The sequence below is a fragment of the Myotis nattereri genome (genome assembly GCF_964212035.1).
Source record: "Myotis nattereri genome assembly, chromosome: 5".
Classification (NCBI taxonomy): Eukaryota; Metazoa; Chordata; class Mammalia; order Chiroptera; family Vespertilionidae; genus Myotis; species Myotis nattereri.
In genome coordinates, this window is record NC_138080.1 from 106,950,436 (window position 1) to 106,974,299 (window position 23,864).

A 23,864-nucleotide genomic window follows, 5' to 3' on the forward strand; every position below is an offset into this window, starting at 1 on the left:
ACCAAGAGACAGTGCAGTTACAGCTGCGCATCCTTCAGCTTCACTGACAGAAGAGAAGGGATGGGTAGTGGGCGATCGGCAGCCTCTAGTCCTCGAGGACCTGCGTCTCTCTCCTCCAGTCCTGGGAGGAGTCTGGCCGTTCAGCCTGCCGGTTCTACCAGGTTATAACAGCAGTGGTTCAGACCAGGTTATAACAGCAGTGGTTCAGACCAGGTTATAACAGCAGTGGTTCAGACCAGGTTATAACAGCTGTGGTTCAGACCAGGTTATAACAGCAGTGGTTCAGACCAGGTTATAACAGCAGTGGTTCAGACCAGGTTATAACAGCTGTGGTTCAGACCAGGTTATAACAGCAGTGGTTCAGACCAGGTTATAACAGCAGTGGTTCAGACCAGGTTATAACAGCAGTGGTTCAGACCAGGTTATAACAGCTGTGGTTCAGACCAGGTTATAACAGCAGTGGTTCAGACCAGGTTATAACAGCAGTGGTTCAGACCAGGTTATAACAGCTGTGGTTCAGACCAGGTTATAACAGCAGTGGTTCAGACCAGGTTATAACAGCAGTGGTTCAGACCGGGTTATAACAGCAGTGGTTCAGACCGGGTTATAACAGCAGTGGTTCAGACCGGGTTATAACAGCTGTGGTTCAGACCAGGTTATAACAGCAGTGGTTCAGACCAGGTTATAACAGCAGTGGTTCAGACCAGGTTATAACAGCAGTGGTTCAGACCGGGTTATAACAGCAGTGGTTCAGACCAGGTTATAACAGCAGTGGTTCAGACCGGGTTATAACAGCTGTGGTTCAGACCAGGTTATAACAGCAGTGGTTCAGACCGGGTTATAACAGCAGTGGTTCTACCAGGTTATAACAGCAGTGGTTCAGACCAGGCCGGTCCCAGGACCTCAGCACCGGAAAGAGATTCCTGGAGTTCTTTTATGGGGTTGAGAGTGGTCTAGGTATTTTTTGAGAGATGCCAAGATTTTAGCAGCTGGAGCTGCCCTTATACAAGTAACCCTCTATCCTGTGTCAGTCACTGTGAGAAATCAGTCACACTCGGCTTTTCAAACACAGCGTTTGTGCTTAAATTCACAACGCTATATTACAATCTAGTTGCACGGATTTTCATAGAAGGCCTATGGGTTTTGACTAACTTAGGAGACAATCTTGTATCAAAATGGAGAATGTCTTGGAGCAAAAAAGCATTGACTTGGGCAGCCTTGAAGTAGGGCTATCCCAGAACCCCAGTTTACAGATTCAAGAGAGGCCCACTTAGTTCCTTTAAGGGAAGCTAATCTCACATAAATAATAGTAATGAGAAATTGATTAGAAGTGAATACTAATAGATCTTACCAACAATAATAGGCACTACTGTTTATCATTAATGACCCCCTGTCTGCCAGATGTCCCTCAGAGCACTCACAACTTTCTGAACCAGGCCTGTCAGTAATTTGTCAACAGGTGAACAGCTTGTCACTGCCGGCCCAGAATCTAAGGCCCATGCCTCTGGTCCACCTATTGTGTCACCGCCTACAGATTTTCTGCCAACAGCGCTCTCTTCCATCACAATAATAATGCATGTTAGAAAAGGTGGACTTTCTGAGAGGTTGTCCAGATTCCTTCTGCCATATCAGCTGGTGAGGTCTCATGGGAGAGGGCCTCGTTCCAGCGGTTGAAGTTCTGAGAATGAACTGAGCAAAAGATTAATGTAAAGGAATCAGTAATAGGAGAAAACTATATGGTAAATATCTACAAGGGTGGGCAAAGCAGGTTTGCAGTTGGAAAAAGACATAATACAATAATTAATAAATAATACAATAAGCTCTGCGTTTCACAGCTGTTAGCCTACTTTTCCCCACCTCTGTGTCTCCACCTGTATGGAAGAGATTCAAATACTTGGAAGCAGTTCTGGACCCATTTCTTCATCTGCATAGCAAAAGTTATAGGCTAGATGATCCTCAAAGTACTCTAGATCCTTATAACTGTATGTTTCTATCTTTGAATTTAAAAGCAGCTTGCTTTTGCAGCTCAACCCCAGGTTCTGAGAGGTTCAGATAGTATGATCTGGCAAAAGGGATCCAGGTAGGTGAAACTGCTGAACAAAAGCATGCTGGTGGCTTGAGTAGTTCTCCCTGACCTACTGTGTGCTTTACAAAGACCCTGTAGAACGCTGGTGGGACCTCCTCCCTGCCAGCAGGTGGCTCATTCCGACCTCCTGCTCACCCGTATCTGTTCTGGACTCAGGATTGTGTGCCAGCTGCAGAGGATGCTGTCCATAGCCGTGGAGGTGGACAGGACCCCCACCTGCAGCTCGAATAAAATTGCCGAGATGATGTTTGGGTTTGTGCTGGACATTCCGGAAAGGAGTCAGAGGTGAGTCTTAGTTCTGTTTTTCTTTTTTATACCAGGAACTTAATTTTGAAAGAAAATTCCAAACAGTAGTTAAATTGGGGAGGGGGAGTGGGAGTGGGGAGGTAGTTCCTGTTTCTATAACCTCTAAAAGAAGACAGTTTTCTTTTTTTAAATATATTTTATTGATTTTTTACAGAGAGGAAGGGAGAGGGGTAGAGAGTTAGAATCATCGATGAGAGAGAAACATCGATCAGCTGCCTCCTGCACACTCCCTACTGGGGATGTGCCCGCAACCCAGGTACATGCCCTTGACCTGAATCGAATCTGGGACCCTTCAGTCCGCAGGCCGATGCTCTATCCACTGAGCCAAACCAGTTAGGGCAAGAAGACAGTTTTCAATGAATTATTATTATTTGCAACGAAGTCGTAATTTTGGGGGAAAAGTTGGGATACCTTAAATGGAACCTAAATTTTCCTACTTTACCCATTTAGCTAACAATCTTACTCATCCTTCAAGGTTCACCTGCTAAGCACAGCCTTCTTCCCTGGCCCTCAGCCATGGAGCCTAGCGTAAATATCCATGGGAGGCCCGAGAGGCGAATGGAACAGGCATGTCCAATATTAGAGATGACCAAGAATGAGCAGGGCTGGACCTGTAGCATGAGCCCAGAGAGTAAGAATAAGGAATTCCGGAATAAGCCAGAGACCAGAATAAGGAGGGGATAAAGAAAGAGAGTTCTTGGCTAGAACTAATGATTCTTTCTTTGAACCAGCAATTTTAGAATCCAGAGGAAGACAAACTGGAATGAATATGAATTCGTAAACACTTGCTGGTACAGGAAGTAACTATGGGAGGGCATTGGAGAAATTATCTCCCTCGGTTCTCTGCTTTTCACCCCCAACCCCGACGCTCCCAGTTGGCAGCCAAGAATATTCTTCCACAGCTCTGGTTCCTCCATTAGAAGAAAATGTCCTTCCAAATATTTGTCATAAAGATTTAATTAAAACACCCTGCTAAATTAAGACAGGTGTTTATTGGGTCCCTACAATGTGCCAGGCATGGTCACATTCTCATATTTTCATGATACTAAAAGACGAGAAAAATACTAAATGTAGTGAAATAACTAATCCAGGGTTACACAGCTAATCAGATTCAGAATCCAAATTTAAACCCAAGACTTCTAAACCCCAGGTTCATTGTTCAAAGGAGGAGTCTGTGAGAGGTCAGAGAGGAGGTGTGCATAGATCTGTGCTCCCATTACCACTTCATTTAGGTCCAACTCATACCAGTCAACATTTAGGCCCAGATTCTGCTGAGAGGTGAGAAATCTAAGGACTACATAACTATAAGCAAATTTAGATTTAACACAGACAAAAATAATTAAAGTAAAACGTGGCCCTACTTTAAAACTCTCCCAGAAGGGGGGCAAATTGGCATTCACCAAGTTATACTAGAAAATCCTTTATCTTAATGTTCCTTACTGAGACAAACAGTATCTAGCACACTGTGAACATCCGGAAATATTATTCTCAATATTAACTCTCTTAGTGAAGTAATTCTTCTTAATGTGTCCTAAATTGGTCTTTTCCAAATACCAAGGCTCTCCTATTTCTAGCAGTTGTTAGTTCATGAACAAATCTGTGTCAGCCCTGTCCACGGGGCTGGTGAGTGTGTAGACCTGCATCGGGTTCTGTGTCTGCCCTGTCCACGGGGCTGGTGAGTGTGTAGACCTGCATCGGGTTCTGTGTCAGCCCTGTCCACGGGGCTGGTGAGTGTGCAGACCTGCATCGGGTTCTGTGTCTGCCCTGTCCACGGGGCTGGTGAGTGTGCAGACCTGCATCGGGTTCTGTGTCTGCCCTGTCCACGGGGCTGGTGAGTGTGCAGACCTGCATCGGGTTCTGTGTCTGCCCTGTCCACGGGGCTGGTGAGTGTGTAGGCCTCCATGAGGTTCTTTTGTAGCTGCCTGTTTTAGGGCAAATGTTAGAGCACCGAGGGGGAATTGTGGAACGTGTTCCTGGAAATAAGAGCCGTGCCGGTTAGCTGCCTCTTCACCTTCTCCATGCAGAGAGATGTTCTTTACCACCATGGAAAGCCACCTTCTGCGCTGCAAAGTGTTGGAGATCATATTCCTGCACAGCTGTGAGACGCCCACCCGCCTGCCCCTGTCTCTGGCCCAGGCCCTCTACTTCCTGAACCATTCCACGTCGCTGCTCAAGTGTCAGGTACGTGCCTCCCTGCTTCAGTTCAGGCCAGGACACCTTCCCCAACCTTTGAGCATCATGTCCAAGTGACTAGGAAACTGCACGAAACCTTTAACTGAGGGAGGCGGTTATTAGCAAGTGCTCTGTCTCCACAGTCGGACAAAACCCAGTGGCAGATGTGGGATGAGCTGGTTGAGCACCTGCAGTTTCTGTTATCCAGCTATCAACACGTTCTCAGAGGTAAGGAGCATTTGCGCTCAAGATGGTGTGGGAGTCTCATGGGGGACAGTGTTGTGCATTAAAGTTACGCGGGGATTCCAGTGAGTTAGCATTGTTCCTTGGTTGTACCTGTAAGGAACAAGGAATGACATAGCTGGAATCACTGCTCTGAAACAGAAGAGCTCACCTGTTCATGACAGTATGTAACACATAGGTCCTCACCAGTATGAGTGAGCAAGAGTCACCAAAACATGGGAGGTGCTCAGTCATTTCCTAACTAGCCCTGGCAACTGGCCCAGCCCGTCACGGCCATGTCTTTGCTGGGTCGATTGCTCACTGACTATGGACATTATAAACATCATCAGTATGATGCAAACACAGAGTGAGCGCATCAGTGGAAGGTGAAAGTGTACATCCTACAAAAGATAGCAGACATCCTAACGTCTGTCAGAGCGGCTCTGCTCAACTCCCAGGCGAAGCTGAGAAAGAGCTGCTTCAAATGAGAATGATTGGTTAGCCAAGGATTAATGGGGCCCTTGGAAAAGTGATGTAATTAATTACAAAAGGAAAGATAGCAACTGCAGAAGAAAACTGGCATTCCTCTGGAGGTGATGCCCCGAGGACACCTCAGCCTTATGTATGTAATATTCTTGCCAAAAGTCCATGACCTCATCACAAGGATCAGACAAACCCATTTTGAGGGATTTCACAGAACTGGCCTGTACTCCTCAAAAGTGCCACTTTCTTCAAAACAACGGAGGAACGAGAAACTGCTCCATTTTAAAAAGGAACTAAAGCACGTGAGTACTAAATGCAAAACATGGCCCTAGAGGGGGTCCTGAACCAGGAAGTAAGAAGCTAGAAAGTACATTATTGGGACAATTGATGATATTTAAACAGATTATAGAACTGCATTAATATTAAATTTCCTATTTTTGATAATTATCCTGGCCTATGAAAGTAAATGTCCTTGATCTTAGGAGGTCTATACTGAAGTATTGAGAGGTAGAAGGGCAGTATCTTATTCTCAAACAATAGGGAAAGTGTGTATATGAAATTTATCTGCATGATCCTGTTGACATTGATTTTAGCTCAGTAGAGGCACTTGGGAAGGTAAGAAAGTCTTTGTACCCTCCCGGGCCTAGAACTGAGGCTGATGTTGTAGAGACAGAAAAAAAAAGCTCTGGATTTAAGACAGAAGAGCAGGGTTTAAGTCCAAGCCCAGCACTTACTCTGCGTTGTGCAGCTAACTTGGTCTCTAGACCCGTTTCTCCTTCTACAGAATGGGGTTGGTAATATTTAACCTGCCAATGCCGCTTGCAAGTGGGTGTGAGGAAAGAGTAGGCATGGCTCAGGCATTGTGAGTGGACCTTGTCTGCCTGTTTGCCTAAACAGGGGTACGCTCCAAGGGTCTCCTCTGTTTCAAGTTCTTGTAACTAAACAGAGTGCATTGTCAAGGCCACAGCATATGCTTGCGTAGTGGGGCATTTTTAGCACTCTCAAAGCACAGTACATAACCTACTCAGAACAAAGCCCCAAAGGCAAATTCCATGGGTGCTTAGCCTCACTGAGCTTTCTGTAACTATTTCTTTTGGAGATCTAGCAGAAAGTTTAATATTAAAGCAGCTTGTTTTTGTTTAAAGTTCACCTTTAAAATGTCTTGTTCATTTCTGTTTTGCTTCCCCGGAAATACACCTGTATCATGGGCAATAGTGACTTAACATAGACATGGATTCTGGTTTAATTACAGAATATTCTTATGCTTCAAATAAGGGAAAGGGCCCTAACTGGTTTGGCTCAGTGGATAGAGCGTCAGCCTGCGGACTCAAGGGTCCCAGGTTCAATTCTGGTCAAGGGCATGTACCTTGGTTGTGGGCACATCCCCAGTATGGAGTGTGCAGGAGGCAGCTGATCGATGTTTCTCTCTCATCGATGTTTCTAACTCTCTATCCCTCTCCCTTCCTCTCTGTAAAAAATCAATAAAATATACTAAAATTAAAAAAAAATAAGGGAAAGGCAGGCCTCAGATCAGCATACAGGGGCGGCAAAAGTAAGCTTACAGTTGTAATACAAATAAAGAATACAATAATTAGTAAATAATACAAATATAAACTTTCAAGTCCTCACAAATGTAAGCCTCCCTGTACTGAATGAATGGGCTGCGATGCAATGCTGTTTTATCCTTGACGCCCTCTCCAGCTTCAGTGGTTTGAAAGTGCCCTACCCCGAACGGCACCCTGAAATGGTCAGTGTCCTGGTCAGTGCGGGCTCCCTGGTCATCTCTGCCTCTTCACACGGGCTGAGGACATTGGGAGCTCGGCCTGAATTGTCAAAGGTGGGGGAGAAAAGGGAGAGGCTGAAAAGCCTCTTAACATGGAGAGAAGAAGGAAGATAAGCAAATTCACATACACTAGCTTATGCCATCCAATGACCTTGAAAAAGTCATTGACCTTTACAGATGGGGACACAAAGACTGGGAAGAAAGGAAAGGCAGAGCCAGGACTCAAACTCGGGGCTGTTGCCAAAGTCTGTGCAGTGAAAACACTGGAAGGAATTACTTTCCTATGAAATCGCTAATGAAATTAGAAAGTGAGAGTTTCTAACTCCCTACCCATGATTAAATTACTTTCGTATAGACCAGCCGTGGGCAAACTACGGATCCGGCCCGTTTGAAATGAATAAAACTAAAAAAAAAAAAAAAAAAAAAAAGACCGTACCCTTTTATGTAATGATGTTTACTTTGAATTTATATTAGTTCACACAAACACTCCATCCATGCTTTTGTTCCGGCCCTCCGGTCCAGTTTAAGAACCCATTGTGGCCCTCGAGTCAAAAAGTTTGCCCACCCCTGGTCTAGACCCTTGACTTTGGGGAGAAGTATAACCTGAACCTTCACATTTTACAAACATTTCCAGAGGCAGAGCAGCCCCACAAGACATGGGTGCTGGGCTGTCCGTTGAACGCATTCTCTGGCTAAAAGAAACAACGCCCCACACCCCCATTTCTGAGCACAAATGTATTTACTCATTTGGCTTACCCTACAGTGCAGACAAAATGGTTTCACTTAAACAGTTACTATAATAAACCAACACCACAATAAACTTACTAAATATAAGTTCAGTATTTCTTTGCCATTCTTCCATACTTAGGAAAAATCTACCTGAAGATACTCAAAATTCACTTGAATATTTTTCAAGTGGTTATGTTAATCTTAAATATAGTTTCATTGTTTAAACCAAGGGAAAATTAAAATGGAATAGAAATTTTTTTTAATATGAAAAACTTGAGTACCAGAGAGAACAAGAACAATGGACCTTTTGGAAATAGTTACCACAGGTACCCACTTGGCCGTTGACTTGTGTCCCAGTAACTAGGCGACAAGTCTTTGCCCAGACCCTGCTACTAAAATTGGACTTCAGTGTCTTCAATCAGGAAGGGATAAAAAGCAGTTCTTTTCAACTGACTTGTTCCCTCTTGCAGAGCATTTACGGAGTTCGGTGATCGATCGAAAAGACTTAATAATCAAAAGGATTAAGCCCAAGCCCCAGCAAGGCGATGACATCACAGTGGTGGACGTGGAGAAGCAGATCGAGGCCTTCCGCAGCCGCCTGGTCCAGATGCTGGGAGAGCCCCTGGTCCCCCAGCTCCGAGACAAAGTGCACTTGTTGAAGCTCCTGCTCTTCTATGCTGCAGACCTGAACCCCGATGCAGAGCCCTCCCCCAAGCCCTGGAGCAGCCCCTGAGGTCCTGCTATGCACTGCGCACCAAGAATACCTCTTGAACTGTATCGCCAACTACTTGCAAGTTCTGAAAGTATGGAAAGTAGTTCAAAGTCTTACAGGACCAAACCTATCTTATTTATCTGTAGGCTATAACAACTTTCTAACTCTTTAGTAATACCTTTTTAAAATAATCCTATCATAGCCTATTCTCAAATATGGCTTAAATATACAAGGTGTATATATTTTTTGATAAATTATTTATCTATACTTTTTGAAACAGGTAATACTATATGCACTTACATGTTTAATATTTCCATTCAGGATGTGAAAAAAATCCCTCTGAACATATCCTAGACATCAAATGTTACTCAAGGTACTGATGATCCGTTTCGAAAGAGACACATTCATTTCTCCCCAATGGAACACAAACATCAATATTAGACCTGTTATATTGCCTATGAATTTGATTTTGTGGCAAGTCTATTAAGATCTAATGTAACGGGGGAAGGATGGAAGGTTAGAAATAAGAGGATGAGTGTTATAAAAATGTTAAAAGGATACAATAAAAAGGCAATGGTTTTTCAAAATACCAAGTTTACCTGCTTACCATGGCTATGAGTAAGCAGAATGCAATAACGACTCTTAACAGGACAAAAACAACAGCTATGCACATTTGAGAAAGTAGTAAGGAATTTTATTGTCAAAACAAGTAAGAGATACGAGCTTAACAGAAGACACAAATAAATTAATTGTTCTCATCCTTTGAGATGCAGGCCTCTCTGGGGAAGGCTCAGCCCAGCTCCCTATGTAGACACGACCCCTCCGAAGCAAGAACAGCAGAGTCTGAGACAGTTCAGGACAAGGACCGCCCACGGCCGCGGTGGAGGATGAGCAGGTGCTTTCCCTGGCTCCTGTCCCCAGCACGCTCTGTGCTCACACAGGTCTGAGGCCCGTTTGGGGGCAACGGTTGCATGTAGAACCTTTTTCCATCCTTCCATGTGGCTCTTAGAAAAAGTTTCAGGTCCTGGTGACACTTGTTTCACATGAATGTCTGGACTAGAATCTACATATAGTTACCACCATCTTTATTTTAAAAACCTTAACATCCATTAATCTACACCAAAGCAGTAGGCTGCATTTTCTCCCTTAGAAACTTTCCTACCAAATTGGAGTTAACTTAATCTCACTTTAAAGTGCAGCAGAGGATATGCAAGACTTGTGTTTGCTGACAGGTGAAGAGAAGCGCTGCCCAGCAGAACTGCCCTGGAGGCATCACAGTAGGAGCCGGCTCTGCCCGAAAGCTAGATCGAGGGCTCCGGTATCCACGCAGGAGAAGGGTCCCTGCCAAGTCTGGCTTTTCTTCGTGCCCAGATCTCAAACGGATCGTAGGTCCCCGCAGCCACAAGGATGGAGCACACAGCACCAGCCGCCAAGAGGGCCAGAGACTAGACAGTGAGCACCTCTACTCCCTGACTTACCCATGCCCTTGCTGACCCTGGTCTTTAAAGGAATCAAGAAGTCTTGGTTTGGGAACAACATAAGCATTATCTACCTCGTAAGCAATGATCAAGTTCTTGTCTAGGCTAAATAATGCAAAAATAGGTGATCAGGCCTCCATACATCACTGCTGAGAGTATTCAGTCTAACTTCAAATTAAAGCAATGCACAATGGCTTCCACACAGGACAGCTTTGCACTAATGTTTCTCAAAAACCAATAATGTCTCCAGTTCTAGCCCCAGGTTAAGGTTTAAAAAAACAAAAACCAAACCATTCCTATGTCAGAACCAGGGTAATAAGGAAGTGGGTGCAAGACACCTCGATTCAGTCAATGGAAGAGAAAGCTCTAGAAGCCGGTGGGTGTGAGCACATTCAAGTCCCGGGGTTTGAGATTATGGGTCCGAGACGGTTGTTTCTTCCCTTCCATCACTGGGAGGTCCATCTTGGGGGGCTTGAAGGTGGCTGGATCGTCGGCCATCCGCGTGGCCTGCATGCGCATCAGTTCCATTGGAGAAGGCTTCTGGGCGCCTCTGTAGGGCTGGGTGGCAAAGCCTCCTGCAGAAGGAACCAGAGCAAACGATTTCAAAAGCAGCAAGCAGCTCCTGCCGCACACGGTAAATGCCGCACACACTTTCTCTCTTGAGGAAGGCTCCCTGACTGCCTCTGTGCTCCATGTCTGGAGTGCCAATGCCGAGCCCCAACCACATCCAAACCAATGCCCCTGGCTTACCCGAATCAGACTTCTGGAGGGATCTTGGTCCAAAGAGGCTCCATTTATCTGCCGAGTTTCTGTCTTTATCCCCAGAATCCATGGTGCTAAAATGTGGGCCAGGTAGGGCTGTGGAAGAGCCCGAAGAGAACCAGCCTCTGGCAGGGAAAGAACACAACAGCCCAATAGATCCTCTTTCTAGCCCCTGAGAAGTGCCTCGTGCGAGAAGCCTGGGAACGGTCAGCTCCCCCTTCTCGCTCAGAAACCAGGCTTCAGCCCCGCGTCCGCACATGCAGGCTCACCTCGGCTTCTGCCTGGGGGAAGAGTGGGGGGTGCTGCTGGGGGTGGACTGGGCGGAGGCCGGCTGCTTCTCTTCCCTCGCTACCTCTCCACTCTGTAGCTTTAGTTTCTGTTCAGATGGGTAAGGAGAGACGTGAGCCAAGTTTGGGTATAAACATCCTGGTCCGCACCAACTTCAGGCAGAAGGAAGACATTAATAGGCAGAAAAATTTTGGATCATAGAACAGATATTCCTTTGATTTTGTCATACTAGACAGACATCTATCTTTTAAAAAAATGATTAATTCTACAACACAGCTTCAGTATTTCTGCACTAAATACCACATTAGAGCTTTTAGTTTTCCCACCTCATCCAGCCAGTAAGTGCAAGAGCCAGAACTCAAGCTGCAGGCCTTCTGTGCCTTCTCAGTATGGCCTTGAACTCTTCCCTTATTGTCTCTCCTGCCACGGACAATCCGTCACGCCAGGCTCTCTAAGCCACGACTTGGGCATGCTACTCCTCCAGCTGCCTGCTTCCTCTGTGGTGCCTGCCCATCTGAACCTTTTCCTCCCGTAACCAGCCACCCTGGTTCCTTCCGCACTGTAAACATACCGCTGACATACAGGCAAGCGGCTGCCGGGGGGGGCGGGGGGAGTCTACTTCCCAGTTCTTCCAGGTCGAGGCTCCCTGACTGCCTCTGTGCTCCATGTCCGGAGTGCCAATGCCGAGCCCCAACCACATCCAAACCAATGCCCCTGCCTGAACACTCAAACACTCCCCCTAACACTCTTCCCTCAAACACTCCACGGCAGCTTACGCAAGCGGCACCTCAGCTGGCTTCGTGTTCTAGTGCTGTGGCCAAGATGCAGAAAATGACCCAAAGTCAACTCTGCCATTATGCAGGGCGAATGGCTCAACTGGAACTCAGGCACGGATCCTGGGAAGTTCTCCGAATCAGAGACCCACGTGCCCCTCTCCGGAAGCACCTGTCCTGTCTGACAGCTCACACTGGCCGGCCCAACTCTGATCCCCCACGGCAGTGGTTTTATACCCAGCGTGCAAACATCATCTGGGATGCTCATTAGGAGATGCGAGTCCACAGGTCCTACATCCCTCCCACAGGCCGCTGGCTGCACCTCACTCTCCCGTCTCCACACTGTGGGCATGATCCTCCTTTGAGGCCTTCAAGAGCCAGGGTCTCTGACAACTTTGGAATATGGGGGAAACACCAAGAAGTAGGGCATCAGGAGACTTGAGCTCAGATGCTGTGAGGGGTTAAGTCAGGGGTGGGCAAACTTTTTGACTCGAGGGCCACAATGGATTCTTAAACTGGACCGGAGGGCCGGAACAAAAGCATGGATGGAGTGTTTGTGTGAACTAATATAAATTCAAAGTAAACATCATTACATAAAAGGGTACAGTCTTATTTTTTTTTAGTTTGCCCACGGCTGGGTTAAGTACATGAACTTGGATGCCAGTCTCTGTATTGATAGGACAGGAAGAACAGTTTCTACCTCAAAGGATTAACAAACACAAACCTAAGTGGATGGAGTGCCTCAGACATCACCAGGCACTGTTAAGTACAGAGTGGTGTTCCTTGAGCTAAAGTCATTTGAAATTATTTCATTCACCCAACTATTTGGTCATCATTACCCTTACCACAAATTAGTCTTCATTCCAATTTTAGAATAAAGAGCAAAACTTCCCAATTCTGCACTTGCTTTTAATTTTTTAAACACGGAGCTGCCATTCTTTCCAGCGAGTGTCATGCCCCTGGCATTGCCGATGCTCCTCTCCCCTCGGCGCCCATCGCTCTGGTACAAGAAGCGACCCACACTGGCTTTGCTGTTCCTGACGCGCTCACGCTCACACACTCTCTCTCTCACACACACACACACACACACACCACACGCGTGAGCACAGAGGCTCCTCTCCCCCTCCTAACCAGACGCCCCCACTTCATAGACAGATAAGCAGAGCCTTCCGGGTCAGAGCCCTGGACCTTAGGGCCCCTGTGCCACCACAGGTGGGCTCACACAGCTCTACATTCCTCACCTCTTCTCTTGGCATCATCCCCCGCAACCCCCACCTCGCTGAGCTGGTAACTTCTAAACCACAGCCACATCTCACGCTGAGTGATGACGGTGTCGTTTTTGTCAAACGAGCTTACGTGGAGTGCTTCTGCCACTCGAAGGTACTTGGTCTCCTCGGTGGTCAGGCCCTTGTGAGGTGTGTAGCCAGCATCTCTCAGCCCTGCCTGTTGCTCAAAACGCTGAATGCTCTCCTGGGTCTGTTCTGGGAACAGAGGAGATGACAGTCATGCCCACCCGCTCTCCCTCACAGATGGGGAGCAGAGAGCAGATATCCGCTCTTCTCCCCAGAAGCAAGGGCCACACGGGCCGCCCGAGGAGGTTTCCCCAGACCAGCAGTAATTCCAAACCTCACAGGAAGGTTCGAGAACCAGAGGGAGCCTTCCCTCACACCAAGAACAGAAACCTCCAGGGAAACTCCTTACCTTCCTGCGATTCGTACACTGTGACATTCCCTTTGTGTTTAGAAAGGCAACATGGGGAAGCCAGCTGGCATTCTCCACGTACAATTTCCTAAGAGGCTCACCACCCTCATGACCCACACAAGGACCTTCACCAAAGAGAAACGGGCCACATTTTGCCTAGATGGCACCAAGGTATCAATTCAAACCAGAGAACGTGCCTTGAACTAGTCCAGGTCTACCGAGCCAACATTTCTCATGTGTCAAAGTGCCCCTCATGGCTCCTGGCACAGCAGACAGACAGATGTGATCGACTTATATTGTAAACAATAAGTCAGTTATGGCAGCATTTGAGACCCTGCTTCCTGGCATATGCTGGCAGTGTGGCTCAAATAAAGTCATAAAATTTCTCTAAAAGAATATGTAAATAAGTCATTTATCCCGTGGAATGAATGACAGCTGAGTTTTTTGCTTACTCTGGATACGACCTAATACAGCCCATGCACAGGAATGTGGCAGCTGTGGACCAAAAGTCCAGAGCCCAGAGTCCTTTATGACTCAGTCATTCCCCCTCACAGGAACTATTTTATTTCTATCAGAAATAAAAGCTCAGGAAAAAAACCTAAATGTATGAAGATGTTTTACTGTCTTACCAGGTAGTTACCTGAAAATTTAAAAGGTGGGAAAGGATTTAATGCATCACAGCACACCAACACCGGTACTTTGAATGTGGCTATTTTTTAACAATGTTAAGACTAGAGCAACATCCAAAGAAGTTCATGGCAGTATTAACTGAAAGAAAGGTAGGACTACATCTGCGATCATGTAAAAATATGCACACCGTGGAAGTGAATTAGCCGAGCATCTGCGTGGCAGCGGCACCCTGGGGAGCTGGGACGCTCTGCTCTGGGGACGCGCATCTTCCATAGGGAAGCCGCTGTGCCGGGAGGAGAGGACCGAGTCCTCCTTCTAGCACAGCCAGGACATTCTCCAGCTTGCACAGTACAAGCAGTGGTTGCTGATGCAAATGGCGAGTTTCCATGTGAATGAGAGGACGTCCAAAGGCAGTTTGGACTTTTGGTTCTTGGGCGAGTTCTCAAGTAACTGCGCGAATAAACGATGCCTCCCAGAGCAGAGAAACAAGGACTTCAGACTCCAAAACTGAGCCAACCAGGAGAACCTCTACGCGCCCTGTCCCTGGCAGAGGCTGCTGCTGACAAGCAGAACTGAGTATCTAATGATTAACTGTTAACTTCCCACAGCAGAACCAAAGTTTTTAAAAAAAAAATGCAAGCTCCCTGTTGCCAGTCTCATTAGGACCACAAATCACACATCCTTAAAAATAAAGAAGCTGAGGCAACAAACTTGCCTCAAGGCCCAGAAAGGGGAACATCTTTGAACCACTTAATTAAAAAAAGAAAAAAAGACAGACAGACAAGGCAGGTGGGACCCTCCTCCACCTGCCAGCCAGACTCCCCACTTCATTTAGGAGTCTTGCCAGTTAAGTCACTGGCCCCAGGCCATTCTGATGGACTTGGGCAAACAAGACGATAGGAGCAGAGCAGCAGGAATACACCTACATCAACTGGGATGCCTAGTATTTGGCAAATCTTCACCTCAATGGAGCTTCACTGGTGAGCTGGCACCTGTCAGGCACAGTCAGGACAGGCTAAGGCAGTGTGTCTGCAGAACCCCATGCACGCTTCCTCTCCCAGCCCTCTTCCACTCTATTCTGAGGGTGCAGAGCGCTTACTTGTGATCAGAGAACTCATGATGACACGGGTGGCTTTAGCCTTCACCACTGGGACCTTGTCCATATTGTCAGTGGCCGATGACAGGGTCATGGCAGGGGAGGAGACACTGGCTTCTCCTTCCTCCACCTGTGCAAGAGAGGTAAGGAGGCACTTGAGCAGAGCAGGCGGGTCACACCTAAACTTTTCCCCTTTGGGGAGAAGTCACTGAAACACCTTGAATCTGATACGTGAGGAAATCTTTGAAGGGAGGGTTTTTGTGTCCTCCCGATTAGATAAATATCATCCATAGTGACAAGAGATAAAGACATAACTTGAATTTATAAAAGTGGGAAAGCCAGAATGCGAAGCTGACGTCTCCTACTTCCCGTGTCTGTCCAATAGGCTGCTAGAACCCACTACTGCTCACTGACCATGTACCAGGCGTAAGTAAGCTGGCTTTGGCTTAACTCATCGCTGCATTCACTCAGTGTTGACAGACTTCAGAGCATCAGGATGCCCTGCATGGCTTGTTAAACATCGCGAGGCCCCACCCCACAGTAGGCCTGGGGGGAGGGGGGGCCTCAAGAACTCATGTTTCTAACAAATTCCCAAGTGATGCTGATGCTGCTGGTCCCCAAGACCGCGACTCTAACGGTTCTTTTAAAACAAACCAAAACAACAAAAAAAAGGCCCGTGTGGCTTAGTGGTTGATCAACCTATGAACCAGGAGGTCATGGGTTCGATTCCAGGTCAGGGCATATGCCCAGGTTGGATGCTCGATCCCCAATAGGGGGTGTGCAGGAGACAGCAGATCAATGATTCTCTCTTATCACTGATATTTCTATCTCTCTCTCCCTCTCCCTTCCTCTCTGAAATCAATAAAAATATATTTTTTAAAATAAATAAAATAAAAAAACTCTAGGTAGCTCCTAATCTTTAATGTGAGAGCCAAGAGCTCGCCACCTTCTGTTACTCCAACTCGATGCCATGCTCAGGACGAGCAGGGAGGAGAAAACTGGGTTTATTCTTTGTTCTCTACTTCCCTAAAGGAACTAAGACAGTCAGAAAGGAGGGGAGAAGTATGAAGTGTGTTGTTACAAAACAGGGATTATAATTTTCAGCTGTGACCTCACTGGAGTAGAACGTAACCCTCTGCTTCCTTACTTGGAAGATGCGGGACAGGCAGGCCGAATGAAAGAATGCATGTGATGAGTCCAGCTGCGCTGCCCTTTAAGAGCAGCTGTTCAAAACTGCAGCTGTTCCAGCTGGGGCACCACAGCAAATGGGATGCCCATTCTCTGCCTTGGCAAACAGCAGCCTTTACAAATGGGAGGGTGTGCCGCCCTTGGGAGCACTGGCAGAGCCCGGCTTACCAGGGGCTCCAGTCCCCGGAGGCCACTGCTGTCACTGCAGGCAGGCTGCCAGGGTCCGGCTCACCAGGACTGCCAGTCCTTTCTACACGGACGTTTACTCCTAGCAACTAACTGGGTCAGACATCGGTACATAATGGGCGGGGAATTTCCCCCAGAGCTGCAGGGGAAGCTTGTGATGAAAGGAGCTCCCTGTTCTGAGAGCTTAAGGGAAGGGGTGAGGAGGACCCATTAGAAAGGCATCAAATACAGCTCTACCGAGTCCAAGTTGGGCTGGGAGCCAGGAGTCAGTGTCCCCTGAACACCTAATACATGTCAAATCTTTCAATCATCTTTTATTTAATCCCACCATACCTCCATGGCAAAAGCATTCCTATTTCTCAAGCGGAGACACTCAGGCGTGAGGCTCTGTGCCCAAGGTCATTGCTAATATATAGACCATTATAGGATTCATAACCAGGTCTGTTATAGTAAACGAGGGGCCCAGTGCACAAATTCGTATACCTTGAAAGGAACTGTGGCCTTTGAGGCTGCGGTGGGCACAGGGGCGGGTCTCGGCCCATCCTCTGTGCCTCTGCCCAGCCCCTCCCACCTGCCTGCAACCCCATTCTCCGCCACTGCCGCTCCCACATGCTGACGGCACCAGCCCACTTGCACCCACTGAAGGCGTGGAGCAATTGGGGCCGGTGCCAGCAGCAGGTGCGGGTGGGGCTGGCACTGTCAGTGGGTGCAAGTGGCAGCTGCTGCCCTGATCACCCCTTAGGAGCAGGGGGAGGTGGAGAAGCCCTCAGGGGTGATCAAGGCTGGCAGCAGCCACTTGCACCTGCTGATGGTGCCAAGCAATTGGACTGGCACCAGGCACCGGGTGCGAGCGGGGCTGTCACTGGCAGCAGGTGCGAGTGCCAGGCGGGACTGCGACACACGGGAGCAAGGAATTTTCAGTAACCACCAGAGGCTCGCCCCGATGACAGCGACCAGCGCCTCGCCTTGGTCTGGCATCCCCCCTCACCTGCCCCACCATCCCACCGTGGCCTACACCTGCCATGTTTTGCGCATGCCCCCTGGTGGTCAGCGCACATCATAGCAACCAGTTGTTTGGTTGTTCCACCTTTTGGTCTATTTGCATATTTTCTTTTATTATATTGGATGCTCACTATGTACTTCCTGTCAGGCCCTGAGCTGTCACACAGCTCAAAGTTCAGTGAAACTAGCTGTAGATTAAATGGCCTCATCTGAACTTGGTAGGCCTCGTTTATTCAGGCAACAGAGCCAAGCAGAAGTGACAGTGGCAGCCCCCACAGCCAGGAAGCACAGGCTTCGGCAACATGCCTGCAACGAGCACGTGAGAACCCCCGAAGCCTGCACGGAGGGGCTGTAGAGCAGGTCGCAGTGGGACGAGGCGTGTAGTGTTTGGGAGTGGGAGCAAGGCCTGAGGAAGAAGGCAGCTCTTATGTGGGAAAGGCATCTGCGGCAGGAGGAAGAGCATGACAAAAAGTACAGCTCGTGTTCAGGAAAGAGCCAACTGTTTCCCCCCCGTCACTCGGCATCTGCTTCGCGCCAGGTCCTCTGCTTGGCACTGCAGGTGGAGCACAAAACTGGCACGGGTCTCCCCCGCAGAGCTAATGGGAGGTGGCCAGTAACGTAGGGCCTGTGACGGGGCCTGTGGTACAGTGGCGCGGTGACAGTGTTATCAGGAGGAAAGTCCTCGCAGAAGAGATGTCTGTGTTAAGACTGAAAGGACACCACTTGTCAGGCGGTGGGGGGGGGGGGGGGGGGGCAGAGGGAAGAGGGAGGAGAACAGGATGGGGTGTAAACACTCCAGGCAATGAAGTAGTGGAAGCAAAGACCTAGGCACCCAATGCCCTGGTGAGTGCAGGAAACCTTGGGTAACTTGCATGGTCAGATGACGGGGGGAGCAGCAGACAGGAGCGGGTCATGCAGAGCCAGACTATGGAGCTAGCATTTTTAATGCTACGGCAAATGAGATGGTTTGGACAGAGGAGTCTCGGGTAGGAGAACACATGGCCATTCTAGTTTGAATTAAAAAGAAAAAGAGGCCCACCAACTCCAGCTGAGGCCCAGAAAACACACACAGGAACTGGTGGCGGCCAGACCCTGCGGGTGCCGGAGCCGAGGAAGGAGAACGCAAGGTAGGGCTTGCCAGAAGCAATCGGCAGGGTCAGGTACCTTGGCGAGGTGCTGGTACTTGCGCTCTGGAATCACTGGCTTCCAGGGGAGGCTGCCCATGTCCGATGGAGGAGGAGTCATGGGCGTAGGGTCCTCCAGGGCATCATCATAGCTGAATGCCCGGCGGCTCATCCCGATGGGCAGGGACATCTTGCCTAGAGGCCCACTAGGCTCAAGAGCTAAGAACAGAGACACCTGTCAGGGTGGGTTCAGCAACTGAGCACGCTAACAGCTTTAAACTCATCTGTAGGCAGGAAACTCTGGGACACAGCAAGAAAAGCTTGTCTGTAAAGCGAATCCATTCAAGGAAAGTAACCTGTAATACTAACCCCTGCCTTTATGCCTGGCACCTAGATGCTCCTCTGGACCCACTCAGCAGCCCTAATCCATTGACTTGGTTTAAACGACCTGAGCAAGGTCACACACTTCAGTAAGTCATCGAAGTCCAATCCTGTCTCATTCCCAAGCTTTTGCTCTTATGCCCGACTCTGCCCCACACACAGCACTACCACCACCCTCAACTCACCGAGCCGGAGGCTATGGCGTTCTTACTCCCATTTCACAGGAGGCAAGGCCGACAGGTAAAGTGATTTGCTCCAATTCACACAGCCAGCAGCCAGCTGGGGCTCGACGGCAAACCCTCTGCCTCCCCTACCGCACCGCAGAAAACAAGAGCGCGTGACGAGAAATGGTTAAAGCACGCTGCCCAGCGCCACCGCTCCGAGCGCTCTGCAGGACTTAAGCAGCAGCTCCACTGCCAGCCCAGAAACTGCTGACAACCCTGCTACCTCACAAAGCGCTGCCAGCTGATCCTGCCCTTCATCTGCGGGCCTGACTGGCGGAGGGCCCCGCTGTGACACAGGCACCCGCCCCGCAGCCCTGCCAGCAGGGAGCAAAGTTCACTGAGCGTTTGTTTCATGCAGAACTAACGTCCACATCCTGCCTTCACGTGACATTTTCCTGTTGCTAAAATTACACAGTCACTCTCCCAAACATCAGCCTGTGTGGCACTAAGTCCAAAACGAGCAAAGACACGTCATTTAAACAGCAAGGGAACCAAGTATCTACCATTATTATTATTGCTATTAACATCAATAATAACTACTAATAAATTCCTAAAAACAGAAGGAGGATTAGTGGTTGCCAAGGGCTGGTGGGGGTTAGAGAGTGGGGGAGGAATGGGTATGAGGTTTTCTTTTTGGAGTGATGAAGATGTTCTGAAATTAGATAGTGGCCACAGTTACACAAAACACTAAATTATTCATTTTAAATGGGTGAATTTGATGGTATGTAAATTACCTCAATAAAAATAAGCCAATAATAATTACCAAATGCCCTTCCTTAACAGGCACTTACATCCCTCATCTTACCTTATTCTCATCAAACAGATACCCTTCCCATTTTCCAGCTCAGGAAACTGAGGCACAGATCTTAGTGACACCCAGCTAGCAAGTGTGGGTGGGGCTAGAACACAGACCTAAGCCAGTGCTCACTCTACATGCAACACTCCATGCGCCCCACACTTCAAAGCATTCACATGACAAGTGCAGCATGATGGTCTGGGATGGTCACAGCAGAATTTATGCTAATCACGAGAGCAATGAAAGACAAACAGAAATGCAAGTTGATGAAGTCAAAACTAGAGGATCGATACCGGGATACATGGGAAGATCCCTATTACTGCTCTGAATTTGGGAGCGATTTCAAAAACATCTTAAGACTTCTCCCAACAGCCATCCCCATAGCTTTCCTAAATAATGATAAAGTCAGCTAATACTAAGAAACATCCTACAGATTTTCTGGGCATTAAATGCATATCCATCACTAACTTTGACACATTTTCACATATTTTATGTTTAATCTTTACCGAAGCCCTAAGAGATACTTCACTGATGACCTCAAATTGAGTGATTCAAATTTTGATTACAAAATCACTGCCCCTCCCACTAAAATAGTCCAAGGTGGGACCACTGACTTCAGTAACCCAGAAATGATTGCTGTACAGAGACCCACGACTCATGAAATGACTGCTGTTTTTTCAGTTAGATTTTGGGTTCATTATCTTATTAACTACCCAGCCAGGTAGTTAATTAGTTAATAAGATAATGTATTAAGTGATGCCAATCTATTAAATCTAAATACTTTACTGGCAACCAAGAGTAACCATCAATATGTGGTTCAGAAAAAGTGGTTTCTGGCTAGCACCGTTGAGGACCAAACATGATTTCACCAAGAAGAACTGACTTTACCAAAAAGAATTAAGTTTACCAGGCACTTCTGATGGTCTCGAAGCCATTGTAAGACCGGATCCGGGTACTTTTTCTATATAGATTTCAGAGCTGAGTCCCTGCCACCTAATGAGAACAACAAAAAGCGTTTTCTTACAGTGAACACCAAAGAATAGCTCCAGCGCTGTTCTTTTGACAGGCACACAAAGCGCGTTATGGCTTGTTTACAACGCTGAAACCACACACATAAATGAGCCAATGGGTGAGCAACATGCCAAGGCAAGAAAAAAAAGATAATGGCAACGATCTCACCACACCTGTGGCTGATCTTAACACCTATGATAGGACAGAAACACTACGCCTGGTGAAAAGGTCACCTTACCCGAGCAGAACGATGTTTACGCGGCCAGAGAGAGGTTAGTGAGGAGCATGGTCCGGACTCCGGCTGCTGCACGTGAGCTAAGTTCTCGGGAAGAGTCCATCCATTCCAGAAGTTCTAAGAACAACAAGCAAAGAGCACCGGGCCGGCCCGTCAGCACCTGCCCAACAGCCTCCTATGCATCCAGGGGCTGCCGCCCGGCAGAAGGGTTAGAAGTCTGGTTCGGTTTGGTTGTCAGTTAAGTTAGGCTCAGGGTGCCGCCGATAACTTGACCCCACGGCGAGGGGCGAGGTAGCACAGAGGGTAAATTCATCCTTTGCTGCTAACGCCGACTAATATTTATATGGGTTTTTATACAACACTTATCTTGTGTTTGAACCCTTGCAGAATCCCGCCAAGCGGGCATTGTTTATCCGCAACGTCAAGAAGAAGAAAACTGAAAACCAGGAGGCAAGTGATTTGTCCTGGGTCACCGCTAAGCGGCCCACCTGCAAGGCAGGCGGCTGCATCCCGTTCGCCGGGGCGTTCACGCAAAGCCCCGAGAAAGCAGACTTATTTGCTTTTCAACTCGCTACACGGCCCCTCTCTCCCGACGCAGCTCAGAGGCAAACGACGTACGTTCTTCATTCAAGGGCACCGCAGGCACCGAAGTGCGGCCACCCCCCGGGTCCGGGCGCCCTCCGAGCAGATACGCCCCGGCCACCTCCGCCCCGCCCCCGACACCGGGCGCACGACCACGTCTCCGGGATCGGCAGGGCCGGGTCCGACGCAGCCCCTCTCCCACCCAGCGGGCAGGGAGAGACCACGGAGGGTGGGCCGGGGCCTGGCAGCCGGCGGCAGGGCAGTGGGGGCTTCAGAGGTGAGGGCGGGGCGGGGCGGGGGGAGGTCCCGGGCACGTCCGGTCGGAGGAAGCAGAGGCGAGGCCCCGCGCGGAACAGCGTCAGAGGGAAGGCCCGCTCGGGACCCCAGAGCCTGGGCGAGGGGGAGGGAGGCGCTCCCCGCTGGCCCCGCGGAGGACGGAGCCCCCGGGAGGGCCCGGCCCGGCCCACCTCCATACCTGCTTGGCCGCCGCGGAGCTGCCTACAGCCCGTGCTCCGGTACTAAACAGGCTCCGAGGACCCGCGTCTCTCCAGAGGTGGTGCCGCAGTCGGGATCCACGCCATGGCGTGAGCGTTGTGGTGTCAATCGCGACTCAAAAGCCTCGGGAACCGACCAGGGAGCCTAAGATGCCGGCTGGGCCGCCGCCTTCGTGATAAAGCCTCCCGAGCCGCTCAAGTTACGCGAGACTTGGTCCGGTAGGCGCTCGGGGCATGCTGGGAGTTGTAGTCCACGATCGGAAAGGCCCCCAAGATCCCGCTGTTCTTCTAAGTCTTAGATTAGAATCTAAGAGAAGCAATGAGCAGGGACCCTCTTCCAGCAAGAACTGGGTTAGTCAGGGTTCATACTGGTAGCAAAACCGAAAAAGGGGGCAAACCCCATCCGCCTCCCCTAGACAAGGTGGTCCGAATGTCATTTCCCTGTTAAAACACGAACGAAAGTGACGCCTGAAGAGATGCCCTCTCAAATGTCACAACTTGAAGGAAGAAAGTTGTTTTCCCTGTAGGGTTTACAAACATGATAAAGCGACATGTTTCTACCCCACGTTCCAAGCTTGCCATCAAGCCTCATCTCTGAGGGCTGTGGTTGGCTGGGGAGTAGGTATCATATTTAGATTTCAGCATTCATATTCAGGTATGCATAACCAGTGATCGCAGACAATAGTGTGGGGAAGGCCTGGGGTGGGGCAGGGGCTGGGAGGAGAAGAGCAAAAGGGGGTGGAATGGGGGACATCTGTAATACTGTCAACAATAAAGTAAAATAAAAATAAAAATAAAATAAAAATAAAAATATTTCAGCATTTGACACTTGCCAGGTCTACTGGCAGGTCTGAGAAGCTTTCTCCAGACAACTTTAAACTTGAGTGTCATCACCAGGCCACCTCACCTGACTCCCTCACACATTAAAGTCGTTTCTAAGTTTTAAAAGTAGCTTGTGAATAGCAACCATTACATTGCAATGTGGTGTGTGTGTGTTCAAAGTGTTATTTCGGAACTTTTAAAATAGTATATGCCATCCTTGCCGAAACCGGTTTGGCTCAGTGGATAGAGCGTCGGCCTGTGGACTGAAAGGTCCCAGGTTCGATTCCGGTCAAGGGCATGTACCTGGGTTTCGGGCACATCCCCGGTGGGGGATGTGCAGGAGGCGGCTGGTCGATGTTTCTCTCTCATCGATGTTTCTGACTATCTCTCTCCATTCCTCTCTGTAAAAAATCAATAACATATATTTTAAAAAACAATAAAAATAAAAAAATAAAAATAGTATATGCCATCCTTTTAACCCTCCGTGGAAGCAAAGCTGACACCTTGCCCTCCTCCATCAGCAGAACAGAGTGCACATCACGCCCGTCAGAAGCGAGGGAACTCTGCAGCCTTCTACGAACCAGAAGGCAGGATCACC

The 23,864-nt window shown here is 48.5% G+C and overlaps 2 protein-coding genes across 14 annotated transcripts in view; one reads left to right on the forward strand and one right to left on the reverse strand.

Moving 5' to 3' along the window:
* SIMC1 (SUMO interacting motifs containing 1) overlaps window positions 1-9,084 on the forward strand; it is a 36,083-nt gene extending 26,999 nt beyond the window's left edge. For both annotated transcript variants that reach the window (XM_081092948.1, XM_081092949.1), the window contains 4 exons: window positions 2,243-2,371; window positions 4,417-4,573; window positions 4,708-4,792; window positions 8,252-9,084. In XM_081092948.1, coding sequence (XP_080949074.1) covers window positions 2,243-2,371; window positions 4,417-4,573; window positions 4,708-4,792; window positions 8,252-8,514 — 634 coding nt within the window. In that variant the 3' untranslated portion in view covers window positions 8,515-9,084. The remainder of the gene's footprint in view (window positions 1-2,242; window positions 2,372-4,416; window positions 4,574-4,707; window positions 4,793-8,251) is intronic.
* Window positions 9,085-9,165: 81 nt separating this feature from the next.
* KIAA1191 lies at window positions 9,166-22,639 on the reverse strand. 12 transcript variants are annotated; one of them, XR_013996090.1, is made up of 9 exons: window positions 22,426-22,637; window positions 21,372-21,485; window positions 21,030-21,115; window positions 18,762-18,940; window positions 15,225-15,351; window positions 13,036-13,275; window positions 11,003-11,109; window positions 10,722-10,858; window positions 9,166-10,546 (listed from the first exon to the last, which is right to left on the reverse strand). XR_013996090.1 is itself a non-coding variant. In XM_081092950.1 (9 exons), exons 3-9 carry the CDS (start codon window positions 21,055-21,057, stop codon window positions 10,338-10,340), a joined length of 912 nt encoding a protein of 303 aa, XP_080949076.1. In that variant the 5' UTR covers window positions 21,058-21,115; window positions 21,372-21,485; window positions 22,426-22,637; the 3' UTR covers window positions 9,166-10,337. The 12 variants fall into 12 exon arrangements, 11 of the variants coding, with proteins under 11 accessions (XP_080949076.1, XP_080949080.1, XP_080949083.1 ...); XM_081092950.1 differs by having other exon boundaries at window positions 13,151-13,275; XM_081092954.1 differs by lacking the exon at window positions 21,030-21,115 and having other exon boundaries at window positions 13,151-13,275; window positions 22,426-22,621.
* Window positions 22,640-23,864: the final 1,225 nt, after the last annotated feature.

Bases quoted from the DNA above. Each gene is read 5' to 3' on its own strand.
- KIAA1191 (XM_081092950.1), bottom strand. From the start codon at position 21,057: ATGGCTTCGAGACCATCAGAAGTGCCTG. The intron at 15,352-18,761 runs GTACCTGACCCT...TCTCTTGCACAG, and splicing joins AGTACCAGCACCTCGCCAAG to GTGGAGGAAGGAGAAGCCAG. The intron at 11,110-13,150 runs GTAAGCTCGTTT...CCATCTGAACAG, and splicing joins GAGTGGCAGAAGCACTCCAC to AAACTAAAGCTACAGAGTGG.